General features: G+C 39.9%; 1 protein-coding gene across 1 annotated transcript; it reads right to left on the bottom strand.

Annotated features, from left to right (window-relative positions):
* Positions 1 to 24,168: 24,168 nt before the first annotated feature.
* On the bottom strand, positions 24,169 to 24,666 carry LOC110914460. The gene has a single exon (XM_022159248.1). The coding sequence runs from the start codon at positions 24,664 to 24,666 to the stop codon at positions 24,169 to 24,171; it is 498 nt and encodes a 165-aa protein (XP_022014940.1).
* Positions 24,667 to 25,095: the final 429 nt, after the last annotated feature.

Here is a 25,095-nt window from a genome sequence, read left to right as displayed (position 1 = left end):
CGTCCCTTTCCCGAACATTTGTTAGTGCTTTTAGGGGTTAGTAATATTTGGGGAAAAGCCGATCGGGATCCGGTGTTAATGAGAAATGGCATTGGTATGCATTTTCCCCCTTATGCCTTTTCTTATTCAACTCGCCGATCTTCTCGTCGTTTGTTGAAAGCTGGTCCTCAATCCACTTCTACTGAGCCAGTGGATTTGAGTGATGATATTGAAGTTTCGGAGGATCAAGTTGAAGCGGGTGTTGAGAAGGACAAGGAGTTGGTTGTTCATGGTAAGAAGGTTCGAGGCAAGAAGGTTGTCCCTGTTCAGGAATCTTCAAGCAGGGACGTTGAAGGGTTGAACCCTAAAGGTACTTATGTGCCTGCTTAGCTAGTGAAAAATGATGACTCCTTCAAGGATGCTGCTGTTTGTGAGGATGCTCTTAGTCATCTTGCTCCTCCTTCTGTGTACAAAACCATTGCTGAGATGGATGATGACTTTATGTTGTCTCGCATGGTTTTAACCACCTGTAACCTTGCTGCTATGCTTCCTCAAGGGATTACTCGCTTTCGCCAAAGGATGCAGGAATATGAGGACTTCTCCAAGAAGAAGGATAAGATGAAATCCTCCCTAGCATCAATGAAGAAGGAAATAGCTGGGTTTGCAGAGAAGGAAGCAGCGTGGCGGAAGGAGGTTAGTGATTTGAAAAAGATGCATGATATTGAGATGGGTGATCTGAGGAAGAGCTTTGAGGCTAACTTGCTGAAGCTAAAGGCTGACCGAGAGGCCTTGGCTGTTCAGCAACAAGCTTTTCGTGAAGAAAAAGAAGGGTTGAAAGCTTCGGTTGGCCAAGTTACTGCGGACAATCAGTGGTTGATTGAGCATGGTTTCCAGCAGGTTGTCACTTACCTTTTACATTCCAAGGAGTTTAACTCTGCCCTTGGTGATGTTTACACTAAGCTTTTGAACCTGGGGAAACATCAAGGCCTTACTGCTGGTTACAAGCTTCATGAGTCTGGACAACCCTTGGAGAAATCACCTATGTTTCGCCCCGAGGCTTCTGATATCTTCAAAGCTTCTGTTGAGCAGATGGAGAGGCTAACCTACCCCTACATTCATGAAGTTTCTTCCTGCTTTGGTAAGCCTTTATCTGTTTTACAGGATTTGAAGCCTGAGGGGTTGAATGAGAAAGTGTGTGCTGAGGTTTTGGGTTCCCTGTCAAGGAAGAGGTCTTACTCTGGGGATAGTGACGATACCCTCTCAAGTTTGCCTGATGCTTCAAAAGATGCTGGTTTAGAGACCTCTGCGGTTGGTGGTGATGAGGGTGCTAAGGCGAAGAAGACTAAGAAAGCCAAGAAGTCTAAGGTTGAAGGTTCCAAGCCTTCTGCTACCTGATGTTTATTCGTAGCTTTCTTAGCAAACACTTTATGTCTGTAATGTTTTAAACAATATTAGGTTTTTAGGAACCCTTAAGGTTCCTGTGGTTGGTTAGGCCTGTATGGCCGTTTGAACACTAGTTTTATTTGCAAGTTACTAGGACTTGCTTTGACTTCCTTCTGAAGGTCTTTTATGGCCTTCCTAATTATGGTATGATGGTTGCTATGTTGTTTGTGTTATGTTTGCTTACTTATTTTGCTTGGTTTGTTTTGTGGGTTTTCAACCCTTCAAGCCTTTTTGTGCAGTTTTTAATGGGTTGAAGCCTTTAACCTTTCGAGCTTATTTTCTGTTGGCTTGAAACCTTGGTACCTTCTGGTTGTTTGCATGTTTAATTGATAAGTTTGTTTATTTTTGTCAGTTATTTTTATTTTCTTGCCTTGTCTTTGTTTACTTTGTCTTTATGTTTTTTACACTTTAAAGGGTTCCGTGCTGCAGACACTTTACCTTAGTGTTTATTAACATCAAGACGTAGTATCTATCCTTTTCCTTATTTCTTTGTAGTTTTAGTTGATTTCGTAAGTCTATTTGTTGATTATGTTTCTAAGACTTAAGGAACGATTGGTGTAGGCTGTTCAAACCTGTCTATGAGACATTATTGTTTTTTCTTAATAAATCTCATGGAGTTGTATTGATCTAGGAACTCACCCCTTATATAGGTCCATTCAACCCTTGAACCTATTGAGCGATATGGCCTGCGAGCTCATCCCCTTACATGGCCCTTGCCATGGAGTTTTTTGCTAGGTTCTCAACCTGATATTAGGCTAGAAAGACAAGTTTGATAAAATGACTTCATTCATTCAAGCAGTATCTGCTTTTACAAAAGGTTTTTGTTTTGATACAAACCAAACTTTCTAAACATAGAACTTTCTCAGGGTTTTTCCGTTCCAATGCCTTGGAAGCCTTTTGCCTTCTGAATCTCCCAGCTTATAGGATCCGCCCTTGTGTGCTTCGAGGATGGTGTATGGACCTTCCCATTTTGGGCCTAGCTTCCCTTGATTTTCTTTTTTGCTAGCTTCGTTGTTTCTGAGGACTAGATCCCCTGGCCTGAATCGTTCGTTCTTGACCTTCTTGTTGTAGTAGGCTTCCATCTTTTGCTTGTATTTGACTTCTTGTATTGCTGCTTGATCTCGGGCCTCCTCTAGGAGTTGTAAGTTCAACATGGTCTCTTGTTGGTTTACTTCGGGATCCATGTTGACAATTCGTTGGGTTACAACTCCTATTTCAGCAGGGATTACGGCCTCGGATCCAAATACCAAGCTGTAAGGTGTTTTCTTGTGACTTGCTTTTTCTGTTGTTCTAATTGCCCATAAAACGCTAGGCAATTCTTCAAGCCAATTACTTTCATACCTCCCCAATCTTGTTTTGATGCCTTCCACTATGCTTCTGTTGGTCCTTTCAACCTGGCCGTTTGACTGCGGGTAAGCCACTGAGCTGAAGATTTGGTTGATCCTGTATTCCTTGCACCAAAGGCTGAAGGGTTTCTCGGCAAATTGTTTCCCATTATCGGTGACAATTACCCCTGGCAACCCATAGCGGCAGATGATATTTTCCCAAACAAAGTCTATGACTTGCTTTCCTGTGATCTTGGCAAGGGGTTTAACCTCTGGCCACTTGCTGAAGTAGTCAATTGCTACCAATAGGAATTTTACTCCCCCTTTGCTTGGAGGGAATGGCCCGACAATGTCCATTCCCCATTTATGGAATGGCCATGCCGAAGTTATGGGAACCAGGTCATGTTTGGGACTTTTTGGTATTGGGGAATGGATTTGACAGGCATCACATTTCTTCAGCTGCTCAACGGTGTCACGATGCATTGATGGCCAGAAGTATCCAAGGTTCATGAGCTTTGCAACCACCGACCTAGCTCCAAAATGAGCTCCACATATTCCTTCATGCACTTCCTTAACCAAATACTTGCTTTGTTCAGGGCCCACACATCTTAGCAAGGGTGCAAGGTAACCTTTTTTATAGAGGGTTTCTCCTTGCAACACATATTGTCTTGCTTTGATCTTTACCCTTTCGGCTTCTGTTTGATCATTAGGTAGTTCATTGTCTTGAAGGAATTTTTTGATAGGAGTCGTCCAATTTGGATCTTCCTCGGTGACTACATCTTGCACTTCCAATTCATCAATCGACCGGGCCTTTAACACTTCAACCAACACCTTTTTCGTGAGGTGGGCGAACGTGAGGGATGCCAATTTGCTCAAGGCATCGGCCTTTTTGTTTTGGGACCTTGGAATCTGTTTGATGTTGCATGTTTGGAAGGTGTTCATTAACTCCTTGGATTTTTCTTTGTACCTTCTCATGTTGGGCTCCTTGGCGACATAGATGCCATTAACTTGGCTTGATACTAGTAGTGAATCAGTGAACACTTCAAGCTTTTTGACTTTCATTTCTTTGGCCAGTCGTAGGCCAGCGATCAATGCTTCATATTCAGCCTCGTTATTGGTGGTCTGAAAATTAAAACGGAGAGCATATGTGAATTTTAGCCCCTCAGGGTTGATTAGGACTAAACCAGCTCCTGACCCTTCAACGCTTGAAGCCCCATCAGTGAATAATTTCCAGGCTTCAGGGTTGGAGGGTTCAGCGGTTGTGGTGTTTACTTCTTCAATTGTTTGGTTTGGGACTTCAACTAGGAAGTCAGCCAGGACTTGAGCTTTAATGGCTTTTTGTGGGACGTAGGTGATGTTATGTTCACCTAGTTCCACTGCCCATTTTGCTAGCCTTCCTGAGTTCTCAGGTTTTTCAAGCACATTCTTGACAGGTTGGTCAGTGACCACTTGTATAGGATGTGCTTGGAAGTATCTTCTAAGCCTTCTGGCTGTTTGAACCAGGGCTAGAGCGAGTTTTTCGAGGGGAGGATATTTGGTTTCAGCTAGTTTTAGAGTTTTGCTGAAAAAATAAACGGGTACCTGAGCCTTGTCTCTTTCAATAGTGAGAACTGCACTGATGGCTTCGTCGGCAACTGAAAGGTACACCGATATGAGCTCCCCAGTTTCTGGTGCTGCAATATCTGGTAGTGAAGCTAAGTGCTGCTTCATTTGGTTGAAAGCTTCTTCAGCTTCATCGGTCCATCTGAAATCTTTTTTATCTGAGCAGTTCTTGAGCGTTTTGTAGAATGGTAGAGACCTTTCGGCTAGTTTTGAGGTAAAACGCTTCAAGGCTGCAAGCTTCCCATTTAAGCTTTCAACCTCCTTCTTGGTTCTCGGTGGTTTAGCTTCAAGGACTGCTTTTACTTTATTAGGGTTGGCCTTGATACTTTGCTTTCCCACGATGTGACCCAGGAATTTTCCTTCATCGAATCCAAACGAGCATTTTTCCGGGTTGAGCTTCATGTTGATCTTTCTAAGGTTTTTGAAAGTTTCTTGGATATCATCAAGCATTTGGTATTCCGTTTTGCTCTTAATCACCAAGTCATCGACATATGCCTCCATGTTTCTACCGATTTGGTCTTCAAAAGCTTTATGGACGAGACGCTGATAGGTGGCACCTGCATTTTTGAGGCCAAAAGGCATCTTTTGGTAACAAAAAATGCCTTTGTCTGTGTGGAAAGCTGTTTTTTCTTCATCCTCTTTCTTCATGAGTATTTGGTGATAACCTTTGTATGCATCAAGAAAACATTTAAACGGATACCCCGTGAGGGAATCAACCTTGAGATCAATTTCCGGGAGCGGGTAGCAATCTTTGGGACAAGCCTTGTTAAGATCTTTGAAATCTATACACATTCTCCAAGAGTTGTCGGGTTTTCTGACCATAACAGGATTTGCAATCCATGATTGGTACTTGACCTCTCGGAGGATACCAGCTGATACCAGCTTTTCAACCTCCTGGCAAGCTGCCAGGCTTCTCTCGGGTGCCAGGCTTCTTTTCTTTTGAACCACTGGCTTGACATCCGGTGGTATTCTTAACTCGTGTTCAGCAATGCTTCGGGGGATCCCAGTCATATCTTCAGGAGACCAGGCGAACACATCACTGTGATGCTTCAGCAGCTTTTCAAGGTATGAAAGAGTCTCTTGGGAAAGGTTGGGGTTGACCCTTATTCGTTGCTCAGGGTATTTAGGGTTGATGACTAACCCTTGCTTGTCATTCTCACCATTTGAGCTTTCATCCTCGATCAGGTAAGCTTCCTGAGAGGGTTGAAGGGTTGCTATCCCTCTTTCAGTAGGAAATTTGACTGTGCCATGGCCGACAGACACTGCCATGTAAAATGCACATTGTCCAGGCCTCCCTATGATTACGTCATAGTTGGAAGGGATGTTGATAACCACAAAGGTCAGTGATCGGGTTCTTTCTTTTGATCCCTCCTTTAAACAAACATCAAGGGTTATCTGCCCCAAAGGCTTCAAGGTTATATCGGCGATACCTTTTATGGAGGTTCCAGAGGGTTGAAGCCTTGAACGTTCCTCATCGCTTAATTGGTTAAAAAATTTCTCAAACATGATTTCAGTGGTTGCTCCCGTGTCTATGTATGCTTTACATGTTTGTAATGTGCCCACGGTGGCTTCAACCACAAGGGGACCAGGAAGCGGGTCCTTCCTTGTTGGGGGGAAGCAGACACACTGAAGCTCCCAATCTTCCAACCGCCGCTTCTTGTAAGGAACCTTTTCATCAGAATACACCATGTTTACTTCCTTCCCTTTGCCTTCAGCCATTTTGTCTCGAACCCCTTTTACCAAATGAGCGAGCTCTCCTGACTTAACAGCCTCTTCAATTCTCTTTTTCAGTTGGAAGCAATCATTGGTGTGATGTCCCATTTCTTCATGGAACTCACAGAATTGCGTGGAGTTCTCATTTTTTCGACTCTTGGGGAGAGGCCTGGGAGGTCTAAAGTTTTGCTTGACTTCTTCCGTTGCCAGGATTTCTTGAGGGGTTTTGGTGAGGGGAGTGAAACTCATGCCTTTATCTCTGCCTGAAGGGTTTCGTCCTTCAACCCTTCGAGGGTCTGAACCCTTTGGGCGTCTGTCATAAGAGTTAAAGTTTCCTCTCTTTCTGGCTGGGCTACTGCTTCGCCAGCCAGATCCCCTTTTCCTCTGTTCCTTGATATCCACAGCTTCCTCTCCCCGAATGTGAGCTTCGGCCCTTTCAAGGGCTTCCTCTAAGGTTTTGGGCAGAGATTTGTTGAAATCTCGTGTGAGGTATTTGGAGGTTATGGCGTTCATAAAACCGGCCACTCTCATTTTCTCGTCAGCCCCTACATAGGTTAGTCCTTCTTTTTTATACCGTTCAATGAATGCCCGAAGACTTTCATCGTCGCGTTGTTTTATCTGGAAGATTACTGTTGCGTCCTTAACGTATCGCCTTTGTTGGGAGAAGTTTGCCAAAAAAACCTCTGCTGAGATCGTCAAAGTTTCGAATGCTTTGAGCAGGTAGGTCATTGAACCAGATTCTGGCAGATCCAACAAGAGTCTGCATGAACATTAGGCAACATTCAGCATTTGACCATTTTTCTATTCGAGCAGCACCAGTGAAGATCTGGAGATGATCTTCGGGATCTTCGGTCCCATCATACGTTCTGATGTGGGCTGGCATCTTGATCTTTGACTGAAAATCATAATCAGCTATCTGCCTTGAGAAGCATGAAAGGTTACTTGGCTTGTAAGGTTTAGCCAAGTCTTCTTCAGGTCTTGTACCTACATTGTTGCTATTGCCATGGTTCCCCTGGGTGGCTAGCACTTAATTGATGAAGTATTGCCATGGGAAGTTGGCCATCATCTGAGACATCATGTTGGGTACGAGATTGAAACCCTGAAGGCTTCCTGGACCAACTGAGCAGTTTACCCCGAGAGGGGTGCTAGTAACAGCACTTCGTGCTAAAGGGAGCACGGACAGAGCTTGCTCCCATGTGGTGGTTAGAGAAGTGGGACAGCTGGTCACTGGGGACTGTAGGAGTTGATCAAGTGTTAACTCGTGTCCCAGAGGAGTGCCACTAGCAAATGGTTGGGAAGAGAGAATAGGATGAACAGTTGGATTTGTCATAGTGGATAGATAAGGATGAGGGTTTGAAGGGTTGCTTGGACCAGCCTCACCTCTTGTAACAAAGGGTGGTAGGGGTGGCCCAGGGGACAACGTTGGCTCAGGTTCGTCGTAATCTAGACGAATCCTTACCCCCTTTTCCCTTTCTCTACTCACATGCTGGTTAAGAAGTGACCTTAACTCGAGAAAGTTATTAGCGACCCCCTCGGGGGTAAGTTCAACACGTGCCGGGGTGTCCGACACACCAACGTTGGGAGACGGAGCCCCAGATCTGGATGGGGTTGGTGTGTTGAAGGTAAGGAACTCGGGTGTACTCCCCGGAGTTGAAAACGGTGTTGTTATAGTTATGTGAGCTTGGCCACTACCCGGGGTGGAGGTGTTAGGGATCTGGTTCACCTCTCCCGGGGATCCACTTTCCGACATGGTGGTTTTGAGTGAAGGGAGCTACACTATTAGGTCTTTTTTGAGAAGAAACAGCGGCGTAGCCCCACGGTGGGCGCCAACTTGTTGATGCAACAAACACGGGACCAAGGATGGTAGCTGAGTTGGTTAGGCAAAAGGGCTGAAGGGTTCAGTTTTGCCTAACGCAGGTCGCGGGGTCCCTCCACGTTTGCAAAACGTGGAAGGAGGTTCACTAGTATGTAATTGTTATTTACTTTGAAGTTCCTTCTCCGAGGCAAGCTCGAATCCAGAAAAGAAAGCAAATAGAATGAGTGTGTGGTGAATGTGATGAAGAGTAACTTGGAAGTGATCAAGTACTCTTTGAATGACCAGAGATTAAGGAATCTCTGTGTTTCGGAATGTCCCAGGAGTGAAAATGAGTTGTCTTCTTATAGGGGAAGACGTCTCCTGAAATGGCATATACAAGACTAGCGAAACCTGTTTGCAATGGAGGGTTTCCCCTTTTGGGGTTGAAGGCTTTGGACCCCTGGTTAATAGAGTGTACTTGTGCAGACCTGCTCTGAGTTTGTGGGCGTGAGTTGGTGAGGTGAGTTCTCAGATGTGACTGATTACTGTTCCTCGCTTTTCTCACTTTACAGCTTTTCATCCGATGAACCTTTCAACCTTTTAAGCTCTTGCATATTAGTCATTTTATTTAACCTTGGGCTACCCCTGTCGTCACATACAAATTTGAGGTCTACTTCAAATTAACTCTATATTGTTTTTTCTTATCTGAATCAGGCAAATTATAGGTTTGCTGCTTAAAGATTCACAGATGAAGTACATTTTCGGGTACCCTAGAACTTGTTGCAATTTAGCTAATTAATCAAGGTTAATTAAAACATTGAATATGACGGTAGAACTTGTTGCAATTTAGCTAATTAATCAAGGTTAATTAAAACATTGAGTATGACGGTCAGAGATGGCAACTTACCTTTATCTTATGTTTAAAGAGCATCTAAGGATAAAAAGTAGGACAAATTAAGGAAGTGATTCAATAAAATGCACAAAGTATGAAGCCATAGGTTCCAACGGGTAGCAAGGGAACGCTGCCGCAACCCCCCTAGGTTCACCCAACGGGTTTGTGAAATAGTCTTTTGACCGCTAATTAAATAAAAAATTAAATTTTCTCACTATATATTCATTTCCCAATAATTTCATACACAGTCAAACTAAAAATAATTATTTAACATTTACTTTCAAACCAAACTAAAAAATGAATGTATTCGAAATTTTCTTTTAAACCAAACTAAAAAAATATATTCAACATTTTCTTTCATTCAAATGGGAAACATGAACTTTTATTATATAACTTTAAGTTTAAGGGGTAACTTTGTAGAATAGTAACCAAGATTTAAAAGTGTTCCAATTAGGTCACTCAAGTTTTAAAAGTATTCCAATCAAGTCACTGAACATTCATTCTTCATTAAAATTAAGGGTTTTTTCATCCATTTCATAGGTAACCGTGGTGATGCTGATTTTTGTTTCTTTTTTCTCTTTTATTTGATGCTAACGTCGAGTGATTACGTGGATTGCAACTTGTTTTTTAATTTTTAATGTAATTAAATGGTTTTTATTTTTAATAAATATAATTTCACATATTAAAATAATTCGACCGCAACATCTTATACTCCATTTTTTCTTGACACATGGAAAAAAGGACATCGCTCGATTTGAATGTTAAGTTATCTAATTGGGGCAAAAACAATACCAGTGACCTAATTAGAACACTTTTAAAACTTGATTACTATTCTATGAAATATTCCCCTATTTTTATTTTAATAAAATTGTTAGGGTTGAAGTGGATGGGTTTATGGGTTCCAGGATGGATGCTCCCTCGACCCATATATGCTAAGAGCACCATTATGCAAATGAACTAAAGCATCAAGATGTAAACGATCCAAGTTTGAGTCTAAGTTTCAAACTTGGTAGATGATTTAGAGTTGGAGCTAGAACTGGCCCTAGTTAAGCTTGGTTAATAGTCTTAGTCCCAAGACAAAGGTCTTTGTTGATACATTTTGTGTCTGTAGCTTGTAATTTTTCGTTTTGTAATAGTACGTTTTTAGTTTCACGCATTTATGTTTATGTTTTGATGTAAGTTGACCAAGTCAAGACATCCTCCTGTCTTTGACTTAGTCAACAGTTGAAATACAATAGCGTTTTGTTGTTAACGAAAGTTAGAATGCGAAAGTAGACTTGACCTTCGTTTAAACGACGGTCAAGGTTCGTTATGTAATGAAACGTGAAGGTGGACCTTCCCATGAATAAGGTTACCTTTGCTTGGAATTGGTCACCTTCACATGAGAATGTCTTGCAAAGGTGGACCTTTGCATACCTACAGTCTGACCTTCTCTGGACCTGTTGTATGCATGTATATATACAACAACATCATTTGTGAAACTTAGAGAGCACATTTCAGAGAGTGGGAGCATATCTTGTGTATTCATTGTAATGTTACTCGGCTGAAATCAATACAAAGGAACTTTAATGTGATATACTCGTGTTACTGATCGTGTTCTTGCTTCTGTTTGTGTATAAGCTTGGATTCCGCACTTGTTTATGCATTAACAACAAGGAATATGTTGTATAAGATCATAATAAGGACCTACAAGTGGTATCAGAGCTTTAGGCTCGATTCCTTGTTGAAAACCATGCATATTGGTGTAATTTGTGAGATTTTTGAGTTGATTTTGAATGTGTCATGGACAAAAACCCAAATCCCATCTTCTTGAATGATAAAATGGATTAAAACATGATAAAATGATGTTATTCTCTGAATATTATGATTAAAAACTTGTTAAAATCAATGGAGATAATTAAAAACCTAGTTTTTGTTAAGTTTTTAGCTTAAAAATTGAACATCATTGATTCCGCCACAAATTTGGCCAGAATTCTTCACCGGAATAGTCCAAAACATTTTAAAATTCTATTGGTTGACTTGCAAGAGTGTAGTGGAGTAGAAATTGTCCCTATTGTCTGCTGGTCGGATCAGGTTTTGTCCCACTCATTTGACCTTCGTTCCAAACGAAAGTGACCTTCGTCCATGATTCTTTCCAACGAAGGTCTTCCATTAATGAAAGTGTTATTCAACGAAAGTCCTCCTTCGTTAACACCTTCGCTTTAGAAATCACCTTCGTGTGCCAATAATTTTCGTCCAAGAAATCACCGTCATTGTCAAAACACCTTCGTGGTCAAAACATCTTCGTGGCCAAAACACCTTTGTTGTCAAAACACCTTCGTTCAACAATCTACCTCATTTGAACAATGGACATATCTACTGTAGCAATACTTTCAAAATTTTGAAAATTTTTATAATTTTCATTATTTTAAATTAAATTGCGTACAAATTCATGGGATCAAGGTTATAATGCGAAACCAAACAATGCTACACCACAAAACAATTCCGCAACATCGTGGGTACAATCACTTATGCCTTCGCAATCCTCGATGATTTCCTCAAGTCAATGGGTGTGTGTTGCGAACAAAGTCATAAGGATTCAAAATCTTTTGATGAGCGAAAACAAAGCGGGAAACAATAACCATCCACCCAAACTCTTTCACAAAAACGACTATTCCGGTTGGAAGGAAAGAATTCATACATATCTTCTATGACAAAACACAGAATTGTAGACATGTTTCACTACACCCTACAATGAAGCACTTGAGGAAGTTGGGTCGAATCCTATTACATTGGTAAATCTAACCAAACAAGATAAGAAGGCTTATGATCTAGGGAAGAAGGCGTTTTTCATTCTTACTCAAGCTCTTACTAAGGATATTTATTATCAGTTTGTCTATTGTACAACCACAAAAACCTTGTGGGATATATTACATGCTAGGGGAGAAGGCAATGCTGAATCACGAAAACTCAAACATGATTTACTCAAAAAGAAGTTTGAAGGTTTTATGTGCATGAAAAATGAATCTCTGGGAGAATTAACAGTGAGATTTTATCACTTGTTAAGTGAAATGTTTTTTTAAAGTGGATGCAACTCCGCAAGAGATTGTTGCAAGGTTTATTGATGCTCTACCGCCGAAATCGAATGGATTTCTCGAAGTTTTGAAGTATTATCATGCTATGGATACAATAAGTATTTACGAATTCATTCAAGTGTTGGAGAACAAGAATGAATAGGAAATTAGAAAGGCAAAAAAAAATAAAAAATAATACCTGGCTCTCAGAATCCAGAGATGTATTTCAGAATTAGCAGTGGAATAAGCGGTACAAAACAACCCTCTCAACATGCAAAGTTACAAACTGCTTTCGTTTCAAATGCCAATCCATTTATACCACAAACACCTATAATTTCTGAACCTAATGCGCCAACCTTTGTTACCCCACCCTTTCTTGATCCATGTAACTCAAGTCAACAAGTGTGTTATGGTAACAACTCTTCAACCTTCAATGTTTGTCCAACATCTAACTTACAAACTATTCATCTAGATACATCAAGCTTATCTAAAGTAAGTGTAGACGTTGGAGAGGAACACATGGAACTTCTAAACACTCTAATTAGTTCGTATTGTAGATTAGTGGCGTGGTAAATTGGTAAATCTACAAAGAGGTAATGGAGTTGATGGACGTTAGGTGGGCCTTTGCAAGCGTTGTATGAACAGCAAAGGATTTCATAGAGAGAACGGGGAAGAACAAGCCTGGAGAGCAAGAAGGATATGAAGTATGGGTTTGATAAACGAGCAGTTACATGCTTCAATTGTGGATAGAAGGGTCATTTCAAACAGGAGTGTACAAAGCCGCTATAATAGGGAACCACAATCCATTCGAAAACCGAACAAATTAATCAAACTAGAATACTAACCCTAACCTAGCCAACAATGTCAAACGAGCATTAGTTCCTATCAATAATACCAACCAAACCGACACAAACAACAATAGAGCTTTTGTTGTGTAAGCAGATGAGAATTGTGATTGGTCAGCATAGCTGGGAAATGGTAATCAAGGAGGAATTGCATGTTATGCCAAATTTGTCAAGAGAATTGTTCATGAAGATTGTTCAAAAGATGAAAATAGTTGTGGGTATAGTGGAAATTTTGATGAAGAAGGTTCAAATTTTGGTGAAGATAGTTCCGAAGAGGCATCGAGGGAGGTTATTGATGCTGATGTTGCTTAATTGTTGGCTGATGCTGAGTTATTAAATGGCCGAAGATCGGTATTGGTAAAAAGGGCAGTTGGCACATCTGAAGAGTTATCGAAGTATTTCTCCCAAGATGGATCTTTTTCTCATCATATTGCATTCATGGCCCACGTGAAAGGCCAAACCCGTCATGTATGCATTAATAAACCTATCAAATGTAATAAATGTTCTAAATTAGAAAGCAAATTTAAACTGACAAAAAGCCACAATCAAAGCTTGATCGTTGAGCTTTCAAAGTGCACCAGGGCTAATATGGCTTTGAAAAAGAATGAAAAAGAGTTTAAAACCATGATTGAAACTTTAAAGAAAGACGTTTCAGAACTTAAGAAAACGGTTTTAAACAAACAAACAAACAGGTATTAATAATTATATTAATATCATTGAAGAAAAGAAAAAGGAGTTAGCATGTGCAAGGGGTGAATATGATGCAATCAAACTAAAGTTGGATAGTTATTCCAGCTCACGATACGTGTTAGATCACATCATTGACACCCAAAAGAAGAAAGGCAATGTCAAATGCATGGGTTATTAATCGTGCCATTCGCCGATGAGACACAATTATACCAAGTTGCCTGTTGAGGACGATATGCCTCGTTTTGAGCCATCAGTTCCATTAGACCCTGCAGAGTTCGCCGTTGGTCTAGGATTAAAAAAGGATGCATCCTCCAATTAGGATTCTCTAGTTATTGAGGATGTTGATACGTCAGATGATGAATCGGAAAAGTATGAGCTAGAACAGTCTAACACAGTGACAAAAGAGGAAAACATTCCTCTTGAGAATCACATCTTATGTGATCCTCCAGCGAAATTTTGGGAGACTGTTCCGGTAAAATTTGTTCCAGTAAAATCAAATGAAGTTCATGTGACAAACTCTGAGAGTGTAAACTTATTGTACACACTGACTGGTGAGGATAAAGTTTACTCAAAAAAAAAAACTTTGCAATTAGAAATGTAAATCAATCCTTGATTGATAAAGTTTTTGAGGATTCTACTAGTAAATTTTTGTGTAAGTCAAGCCTGACTGTTGTGGTGACACAGTGTGCTCCTATCCCAAAAAGGAGAAATTAGAAAACAATACGGAAATCAAAAGTTACCAGTTAAGCATAATCAGCAAAGTCATAGTGTTCATGCAAGAAAACCAGAGAACATAGCTCCGAACCAAAAGGTCCAACAACCAAAGGTTCAAAGTCAAAGAGCTCAGAACTAGAGAAGGGTTCAAAAAGTGAACTTTGTGAGCTCTAGTGTCACACCCCTTTCAAGGCGGAAGCACGAGGCGTGATCATGAAAGGTTCTCATTGCATACGATAAGTAAACATACTACATGATATAAAACAACTCCAAATTGCCATTCATAGTTTAAACATTCAAAACACAAGTTAGTTTAAAGTTTACATCACAACAAAAGATAATTGTTTGAAAAGTTTACGACTTCATTTCAAATCAAAGAACAAGGTTTTGTTCCCTATATCACCGCAAGGAGGCGGGATATAGCAAACAAATCCATCAAAAGTGGCAATGGAGCATAGACACATGATATCTTGAAACATAAACAACTTTCTTGAGCAAAGAGACTGCGCGCATCCACTTAGTTTCCTGAAATACATGTAAGTTTTGAAAATCGTCAACAAAAGTTGGTGTGAATTCATGCAGTTTGTGAAAAACATATGAATAATTGTTGTAATAATCATGGTATATCATTGTATAAATGTACTTGAAAAATGTATTATGTAAATGTAAGGAAATCGAGATCGCTAATGTTTCGCGAGAACATTAACATTTGTCACGACATAGGAAGCATCTAAACCATAGGCATTTTTCCGTCGTTTTACGACTCGAGACATAAAAACACTCTAGGTAAAACGTGGCCAAGAGTGTGGCTGCCTAAAACCCATTAGATCTAACCTTTTGTTCCGCGGTCTAGGTATATAGTTGATTAATGGTGCTCAAGTCTCACCTTATTCGTAACATGATCTATGCATCATTCCTTAGTTTTGTTCTAACATACCATAGTACCAGTGGCGGAACCAATGTACAGGGAGGAGTAGCTCGGGCTATCCCTCAACTCCCTCTTCGTACTGTAAAAATACTCTTCAACTTCGTCTACGTAATGTAAAATTTTTATCTTTTTATACCAAGGATACCTCTAATCTCTCCAAAAAAAAATTGGGATATCCCTGAATTTTTGGGCTAGCTCTGCCACTATGACATAGGATAGATAACCGTGACTTTAATCAACGATTAAACCAATGATAATTCGAGCACTCTGGTGTTGATAACGTGTTGTGAAACTAGCCTAATAGCAAAACAATATAGTAGAGATGGAGGGAGAAGGGATTGATATTTCATTGATATGTATATCTAATAGAATAGAATACAATGACTATATATAGGAGATGGAGTCATGGAAAACAAGCTAAGTTATTTTAGGAGTTGATAACCACAATAATAATATTTATAACAATTAAATATTTGTTTTGCTTTATTTATTTATTTTCGTTTTTCTTTGTGTTATATGATTGCACGACAATTTTATTTTTGGATACCGCTGATTTAATGAGCAATTTCCGCCACTGTGTGCATAGATGGATACCCACTACTCTGCTCAAATTAATGTAGTATAGAAAACAATTGTTTAATGTTTTATTAAATTTTAAATAGTTAAATATAATACACATGTTTCGAATCTAGTTGTTTAGGGTACACGATATGGCTTCGGTGAGTTCGATCGGGGATGGGGGTTGACGAGCGGGGAACGGTTGCCGGCGAGGAATCGGTGAGTGGGGAGTGCTTTCTTCAGTAACTACTTACCGCTGCGGGGAAGAGGAGGGAAGGAGGAGAGAGGGGGGTTTAATGGTGGGTCCCAATCCCTTTCAACCAACCACATTTTTTTTAAATTCTTTACCACTCTTCAGGTGTTTGAACCATTGCCAGTGATTGAGTGTAAAATGGGCGTGGAATGGAGACTTGATATAGCATAATATTATTAGCTAGAGAATAACTCAAACACTCTAGGTGATTCAACGATACTCTCCACCCTTAATATTTGATTATCTTTTGAATAGTTTGGTGTAATTAACGTATTATAAAACAAAAGCTCTTATAGGAAATGTAAGGAAACTATTCCGGGGCGATCCTGATTCATGTTATCTAGACCGGTTTTTCACAGCCATTTAATTTATTGTAGGACACCATAAGTCAAACCGGCAAATAGCTTTTCTGAACTGGCCTATGATTTCAACCGAACTTTTATAAAGACAAATGCCATTACTTTGTAACCTAGTCAACTTTCATAATTTATAACGAGCTATTTTGGTCATTCCATCATTATATGAGGACCGACAGAGTGGTCAATATTGCCGACATGATTTTTTTTATTGATTAAAGGTATCTATCTTATTGTCAAAAATCTCAATAATTTTTTTAACGGCCAACTAAATCATCGTATAAGTATTATCGGATGCTCTTAATTGAGTAAGTGTATCGTCTTCTTCATAATGGTTAGAGTTAGATGCATACTTGAGTCACCAGTTCTAGGGAAAACCAGCCCGCCTAAAGCCCCAATGTGGTAAAACCCAGTTCGGCTCGGTTTCGAACTGGCGACCTCCAAAAAGGCCTAGCTCTAAACTTCATTGTCACCACCAATGTCCTTCAAAGTGATGCTAGTGAGAGTTGAAGTCGAAAGCTCAAAAAAAGAAACCAAGTGATTAACCACTAGACTAACTTGTCAAGACACCTCAATAAAATTTTACACTTTGTTTTTTAATAGCAAAACACACCCATTAAATCCTAAAATTAGTTATTGTCTATTTTATAGATTTGTAGTCGAACTATTTTTATTAATAGCTAACGAATTCTTCAAATGGGTACTGGCAAAATTTACTAAATAAGGATACATTTGTCTTTGAACCGGAGGGGTGAGGTAAAACCCGCTCAGTTCAAGGATTGAACTAACGATCGGCGCCTACTCGCCTAGTCTTTCATCATCACTGGGTGCTGTCGAAACTAATGAAGGGGGACATGAATCGAACTGGGGTCATCTAGAACATTAGCTCTATCCCTCTATCCCTTTCCACTCCACCATTAGCTCCTTGACACCACACTATTTTAATTGGGATACATATTTCATATCAGTGTACCAAGAAGCTCTCAAACACTTTGTTTAGTTGTAAATTAGTTTTTGTCTTCCATGTATATTATTATCCTTTGTTTGAGTTAGTATACCACTATTTTAGAGTAAACTACCAAAATCGACCCCCTTTTATAGGCTCATCAACCATTCTATCACGCCCCGCGACCAATTTGGTTTCAGCCTTCGCGGCCCGCGAGAGCCTTCGTGGCGACTATAGCTTTGCCGAGTCAAAGGGGTAGCCTTGTCGTGTAACTGGACACGTGGCGCAATGCCGTGTCTGGCAAACCAAGGGGCTCGCGCTCCGCGATAGACCCTGAGCAATGGGTCGCGGCCCGCGAGGGCTTCTATTTATTTGTTTTATTTGTTTTTTATAAATATTAAGGTATTATAGGCCCGTTTCTCGTATACGGGGTATATTTTAGGACGTTTAGGGGTTATGTTAAGGAGTCTTAGGAGGGTTGTTATAAAAGAGACACCAAATAGTGTCATAAATAGGATAGGCAATGTATCTTCTTGTCTAGAAATACCTTAAGGCTTAGTAACTTCAGCACCAAACCCTTCAGGGTATAATTGGCAAAAGATCCACAACTAAATATAAAGGCAATCACAAAATTACCATAATATAAAGGAATGACAGAACAAAATAATACAAACATAAAGTTCAAGCATTCCATAGGGCCATAAGGGTCATTAACCTAAAAAAAAGTTCATAAGCCTTCGAGGCTAAAACAACCTAAGGAACCTTAATGGTTCCCCAAAAGATAAAATGTTTAAAGTCCATAACATAACATTGTTCAACATGCTAAGAAAGCTACGAATAAAAGATAAAGAGTCATTCAATGGGCAACATCAGAAGAAGTGGGTTTCGAAGCTTCAACTTCCTTCATACGCGCATCGCCTGCTTTAGACTTTTTAGTTTTCTTCGCTTTCTTACTCTTTTCCCACTATCATCTGCCACCTCCGAAGCTTCAAGGCTTGCCTCTCTAGAACCCTCAACACCATCCGATAAGGTCTCTCCGCTATCATTAGAATGAGAACGCTTCTTGGACAGAGACTTCAACATTTCAGCACAAATGGCCTCATTGAGGCCAGAGGGTTTAAGCTCCTTTAAACAGAAAGAGGTTTACCAAAATAGTTAGAGACTTCACTCACATTGGGGTAAGTCAACCGCTCCATCTTAAGGACAGAGTCCTTAAAGACATCAAAGGCTTGAGCTGGGAAAAAGGAGGATTGCTCTTGAGGCTGCTCGGACTCATGAGCCTTGTAACGAGCAACAAACCCCAAGTGTTTTCTGTGATTAAGAAGCTTGGTATACACATCACCTAAGGCCGAGTTAAACTCAGTGGAATGCAGAAGGTAAGTAACCACCTGCTGAAACCCATGCTCAATGAGCCATTAATTGTCACTGGTTTCCTGGGAAAGAGAGGCCTTCAACCCCCCCCCCCCCTCTTCCAGGAAGGCTTTCTGCTAAACCTCCAATGCCGCCTTGTCGGCCTTAACCTGCAACCTATCTTCCTCCAAACGTCCCTTCAACTCCTTCATGCTAGCCTCGTGCTTGGAAGTAAGATCGTCAACCTTTGACAACAAAGTTTTCTCCTTTTCAGCAAAACCTTCAGCTTCTTTCTTCAAGGCTGCCAATGAAGCCTTCATCTTCTCCCTCTTCTTCGAAAATTCTTCATACTCATGCATCCTCTTACGAAACCTAGACACTCATTCAGGAAGCATGGAAGCAAAGTTGCAAGCACTCATCATCATCCTTGCAATCATTAAGTCATCTGCCAAAGAGCCTTGAATTATCGGTGGAGCAAAGTGGGTCAGCATATCGTCACAAACAACCGATGACTTGAAACTATCACCAACCTTAACATTCCAATCAGGAACATACACATCTCTAGGATTAACATCTGTAGAACCTTCCCTTCTCTTCCTAGGGGAACCCTTTGAAGCGGGTAACACAACCTTCTTACCTGCCCCCTTACCCTTTGACGTGTCGGAGCGTGTACGGATTTTAATATATTTTTAGTACCTTTTTACCCTTTAATCAAGTTTTAAATTTATAAAACACGATATAAAACTATCACTCTCTACAACACGCTAGGGCAAGTACACCCATCATTTTCGTAGTATAGTGATGGTAAGATATCAAGGTCATCCAAGGACACAAGAGGTTTTAATACCGGAATATCGTCGACGTCTGATCTAACCAAATATAGAGAGAAACTTTTTTATTTTTAACAGATAAAAATAAAGAAACAAAATAAACAAACAAACAAATAAATAAATAAAACAGATAGACAAGATATAATCACTTGGAACCGACTTGTCATATATGTATCCTTTGATGATTTCCTTGCTTTGGGTTTTTAAGAGATTATCTTAGTTATCGTGGCATGTCCCTCTTTTGAAGGCAACGCTACCCTCAGCCATATTGCTCTGAGTCAGAAGGGATACAGTCCTGCAAGGCCGGATTATTGAAAGATAATTAAGTAAGTTTTTAATGCAAAAAGTGGCATTTCCCTCTTTTGGGGTGAACGCTACCCTCGGCCATATTGGTCTGAGTCAGCAGGGATATAGTCCCACAAGACCGGTTTAAAGTTGTAATAGTAGATAATTTATTAGGGATTACAAGCCGTTCTTACTTCCCCCGATTTGATGCTATCTGCCTCAAGGGAAGTCCTAATAAGCTTGAATCAGGTCCTCGCAGGATCTATACACTGAACGAGGCAAGAACTTTATCCAACCACCCTTCTAACCCCCTTCTAGGTAGTTAACGCGCTTTATATAGACCATAAAGACACGAATGAGTGAATCAACAAAACATGAAGAAATGATTAAGTAAAGTTCACTTTCAATATAAAAAACTATTTATTAAAGTCATTAATACAAACCCAAATAAAAAGTTACTAAAGATAGGAAATCAAAAGTTATACATAAATGATTTTGTCTTCACCAAGTGATGTAAGAGATTAGCCAAGCATGGTTATTGTTTGACAAAAACTCTTACTATCGATCTTGGATCCTGAGACTACACACACACTCTAAGGATGCATAATGGATGAAAGTGGTGGATGATGGTGGTATTGTAGTGGTGGAGTGGTGGCAGGTGTGAGAGAAGTGGTTTGCCAAGGGATGGTTTGCAAATGAGCCAAGCACCTTCTTTTATAGCTGAAAATAGTAGCTTCACACGGCCCCGTGTCCTTCTCCTTCTATGTCTTCATTTAATGTTGTTGTTAGCCCATCTACACACACGGCCTCGTGTGTTAACGACACGACCCCGTGTCTTTTGTACTTGTAGTACGAACCCAGATTTGCAAATCTGTGAGTTGACCACGACCCATGTTTAGGGGACACGACCCTATGTCCCTTGTTGTTTTCTGTTTGTCTTTATCCTCTAGGAATCTTGAATGGAGCATGGCCCATGCCCGGCTGGCACGACCCCGTGCTTGAGCTCTAGCTTTGTTATTTTTGTGTTTGGGGTGAAGCTTGGAGGGTCGGTATAGTGTACCAACTTCCTTTCTTCGTATTCATGTTGGTTTTCGCTGTTAATTTGTTCCTTTTGTTTGTTTAAGCTCTTTTAATACTGAAAATTGAAAGTAAACAAAGAAACACACTTTTTCCAACATTAGTACTAAAAAGGGTTGTTTTTATACCTCATTTGATATGATTTATATGTTGCGTTTTGTGCATATCAAATACCCACACACTTGAATCTTTGCTTGTCCTCAAGCAAAACTCTTATATATTTGCTTACATTCCCAAATAGAATGGGTAGAAGAGAAGTTTTGGATCTTGTGTATAGAGTGTCGGGAATCCAATTAATTATTTATTCTCGTTTTAATTTTTATTTACAATCCTATTCGACATGATTTATTTAGAACTTTTTAAGAAAAATAAATAATTATAAGCATAACATATATTTTAAAATTTCATTTAGCTATATATACATTCACATACCTCACAAGTGGTCACTTAACACTCGGCCAAAATGTATAAGTGAAACGCTTGGTCCCGGTACAGAACTTACTCCTACCATAAGCTTAACAATCAATCAAACCTTATCCTTTTTGACTTAATCTTTGCAAATGTTAAGAGGACTTTGAAAGTGTAGGTTTTTGGTTAAGGGTATGGAAGTTTAATTAAAAGTGTAAAAAGTCGGTTTTCTTTTGAAAAATTTATTTGTGACTTTATGAACTAACTAAGTGTTTTTAAACAGTAGATTTGCTTATTTATTTCAAGCACTTTAAACAATAGTTGTTTTTCTTTTTTTCATTTTTTGATAAGCCTTAGACACATATTTGTGTTTTTTTTTTCAAAAGAACCGATTTTTACTATAAAATAAAGGGTGTAAAGATAAAAATATGGTTTTTGGGTGATGCTGTGTTGTGGGTTTTGAAATGAAAGGGTTTACGCTCAAAGTGGTTGACTAAGGGGAATTTTTGTGTTTTTGTGGGGAGATAAAAATAGAAAATAAGGTTGAAATGGTAAAAGGGTTAAAAATCCTTATGCCTCAGTCATGTACTTACTTGGGTTAGTCGGTAAGGACCGGGAATGTATTGTCTTGTTAAGTTCTAGATTTGTAGGAATCGTACGGGATATTCACACAAGAAATGAAGAACGAGAATTTAGTATAGATATGGTATTGGATACTCGTTAAAGGCTCAAAACTCACAAGTTTATGGGAAAGAGTAAAAATGTGAAAGTATATATACAATCAAATTTTAAAAAATTTGTCATGCCTTTTTTTATATTTTTTTCTCGTACGGTTCCTTTTTTATCATGGCGCTATCGTTTGTAAATATTTATAAAAACTTGAACTTTATTAGAACTTGATTTCTTAACTTAAACTATAAGCAAAAAAAAAAGTTTTGAAAAAGATTTGGGGTGTTTTACCGAATTTTTCCAGAAGTCAAACACGGGGGCGTGCCCATGGGACACGGCCCCGTGTCAAGGTTCTAGAATAAAAAAATGTTACAGCAGACATGGGGCATGAGGGTGTGCTTACCTGACACGACCCCGTGCTGCACTTACTTAATTGAAGATTTTCAGTCAGGAGTCGTCTGTTTTCATGCATGGGGTGTTGGGTCAACGTCCTTTGACCTTCTCACCATCCTTCTGAGTGTATCCTACTCCTAAAAAGAGAAAAACTAAAAAAAATAAAAGCATTAACTAAAAACTACACTGAAATTAAACTACTTTATTGAGGGATAGCCCATGGAATGCCTCCATGGTGCACCACGTTTATAAGGGTCCTTGGCTAGACCCAAAGTCGGTCAAATGTTACCCGAGCGGGATGACTCGCATCCCAAGATGCAACGACTAAGGTTGTAGTCGAGGCTTGAGTCTATTGCTTTGAGGTATTTGACCGGGTCCTCCTCCACACGTTGTCCTACTTCAAACATCATCTTGTTGGTGCATATTGTTGGTGCATATTGTGTATGTCCGCCACTGTGTGAATAAGCTAGATAGAGCGTGTGCTGAATATTGTATAGAGTAGTGTGTATAACGGATAAGGTTTTGATATTGTCATAGTCCATCCGGACGGATGGACAACATGTTTGTTATCCGGACAAATGATTCGTTATCCGATAAAGATTTACTGATTGTGGAGATTACCGTTTACACGGATCTATCATTCTAAAAGGTGCTGAATGTTGATCACGAAAAATGGGGTTTCAGATTTTCAGGGGTAATCACAGATTTGATATTAACCAGTGTGGTATTTGAGGTTTCTATCAATTGCTGGTTGGGTTTTTGTACAATACTTTGATCGAGCAAGCGGAATTCGAGATCGATGGTGCTGAAATGTCATATCAAAAACAGAACTTTGATGAGGTTAAGGTTGAAACAGAGATTGCTGCATTGATTAGTTTCAAGTTGGTGATTGTTCGGGAAGATTGCAATTTAGAAAACCAGGGGAGGAGCCGTGAACTGTGCAAAGAAAGACCTGAAGATTTATTCTGGGAGAATTTGTGCATAACACTGTCAAAAGCAAATCCGGATCATCAATCAAGGGGGAATCTATTGAAGATTTCAAGATACCTGATTGAAGTTGCAAAATAGTTGAAGTTGCAGAATATTCAAACACAGCTCAAGGTTTTCAACGTGACAATTCGACAGTGACGACCAAGGGGGAATCTGTTGGTGCATATTGTGTATGTCCGCCACTATGCGAATAGGCTAGATAGAGCGTGTGTTGAATATTGTATAGAGTAGTGTGTATAACGGATAAGGTTTTGATATTGTCATAGTCCATCCGGATGGATGGACAACATATTCATCCGTTAAAACCCCATCCGCCATAGGTTCTGTAGTGTAAAGGTCCATCCGGACGGATGGAGTCCATCCGGATGGATGAATATAGACTCATCCGGGCAGATAAGCTGATGCCTGTAAATTGGGATGTGGGGTTCCCATTTGGACAAGCTTTTGGTTCTCAGAGGGGAGATGTTGTCCAACTGGTTTCACGGGTATGTAACTTTCATATATCAATAGAAACCAGATTATAAGTGACTGTTCGGTGTTGATTCTATCTTCTACTTATTTCTTATCACCGGACCGATCATCTCAGGACCAAAGCTCTGTCAAACTCGACGTTTCCTGGACTATCACATATATTGTATGTCCGCCACTGTGCGAATAGGCTAGATAGAGCGTGTGTTGAATATTGTATAGAATAGTGTGAAATACGTAACGAACTGAAAGGTTTTGTGGTGTAACAGCTCCTTCGTACAAAGGGAGTCCCTTCGTACGAACGGACACATTTTTCAGGTCACACGAAGCCAAGACCAAACCCGGTTTGTATGAAGGCACATAGTGGGTTTGTACGAAGGCAGCTTGCCTATATATATATGGGTTTGGGTCTTGTGTTGGACAAGCTTTTGGTTCCCTGAGGGGAGATGATGTCCAACTGGTTTCACGAGTATGTAACTTTTATACATTAATAGAAACCATATTAAATTGACTTGTTCGGTGTCGTTTTCTACTTCTACTCATTTCTTATCACCAACCGATTATCTCGGGACCAAAGCTCCGTCAAACTTGCCGGATCCTGGACTCTCACATCTCCTTGTCTCCTACCCTCAGTGTCAACCTTTCGTCACTCATATCTACTATGGCCCGTGCGGTGGCAAGGAATGGTCTTCCTAGTATGAGCGTGATTTTGGTGTCTTCCTCCATTTCTAGGATTACAAAGTCGGCGAAAACAAACTCCCCGACATTGACCAAGAAGTTTTCTATAACACCTTGAGGGTATTTTACCGAACTTTCCGCAAGTTGGATGCTTATCTTTGTGGGATGCGGTTTTCCTAATCCGAATGGGTTGAACATAGAGGCGAGCATTAAGTTAATGCTAGCCCCTAGGTCGGCAAGCGCGTTACTTACTGGTGTTCCTCCAATTGAGCAAGGAATGGTGAAGCTTCCGTGATCAATCTTCATTTGTGGGAGTTTGTTGAGGAGTGTCGCCGAGCATTCTTCACTTAAGTTAACTTGTTGGATGGATTCAATATTTCTTTTGTGGGTGAGAAAGTTCCTTATGAAGTTGGAGTATTTCGGCATTTGAGTGAGGACTTCTACAAAAGGGAGATTGATGTGAACTTGTTTAAGTAAGCTCACGAACTTGATGAATTGCTCGTTGTAACACCCCAAAAACGTTAACTAGGCATAAGTTGTAACACCCCAAAAATGTTTAGTATTATGATAAGTGCAAATAAATAAAGAATTTAACTTAGTTAATGAAATATGGTAACATGGTAGTTAGTTTATGGGGGAAAACCTAATTTAAACACTCTTTCAAAATGGAAGGGTTCAATGTGTAATTAGTAAACTAGAAGGGTTTTACTAATAAACAAAAAAATGATGAAAAACACCCACAATTGGGGTTCAGGTCGATCGAACGGGAAGCAGGACAAGAGGGGAAACCCTAGTATCAAGAAAATTAAGCAATTGAACTTGAATCAATGGAGAAATCTAATGCATGAACCCTTA

This window comes from Helianthus annuus, chromosome 15 (genome assembly GCF_002127325.2).
Source record: "Helianthus annuus cultivar XRQ/B chromosome 15, HanXRQr2.0-SUNRISE, whole genome shotgun sequence".
NCBI lineage: Eukaryota > Viridiplantae > Streptophyta > Magnoliopsida > Asterales > Asteraceae > Helianthus > Helianthus annuus.
Note: the sequence above shows the minus strand (reverse complement) of the source record. Positions and strands in the feature narration are given on the sequence as shown.

What these genes read in the sequence shown, in the direction of transcription:
- LOC110914460 (XM_022159248.1), bottom strand. Translation starts at nt 24,666, where the DNA reads ATGCCGAAATACTCCAACTTCATAAGGAACTTTCTCACCCACAAAAGA.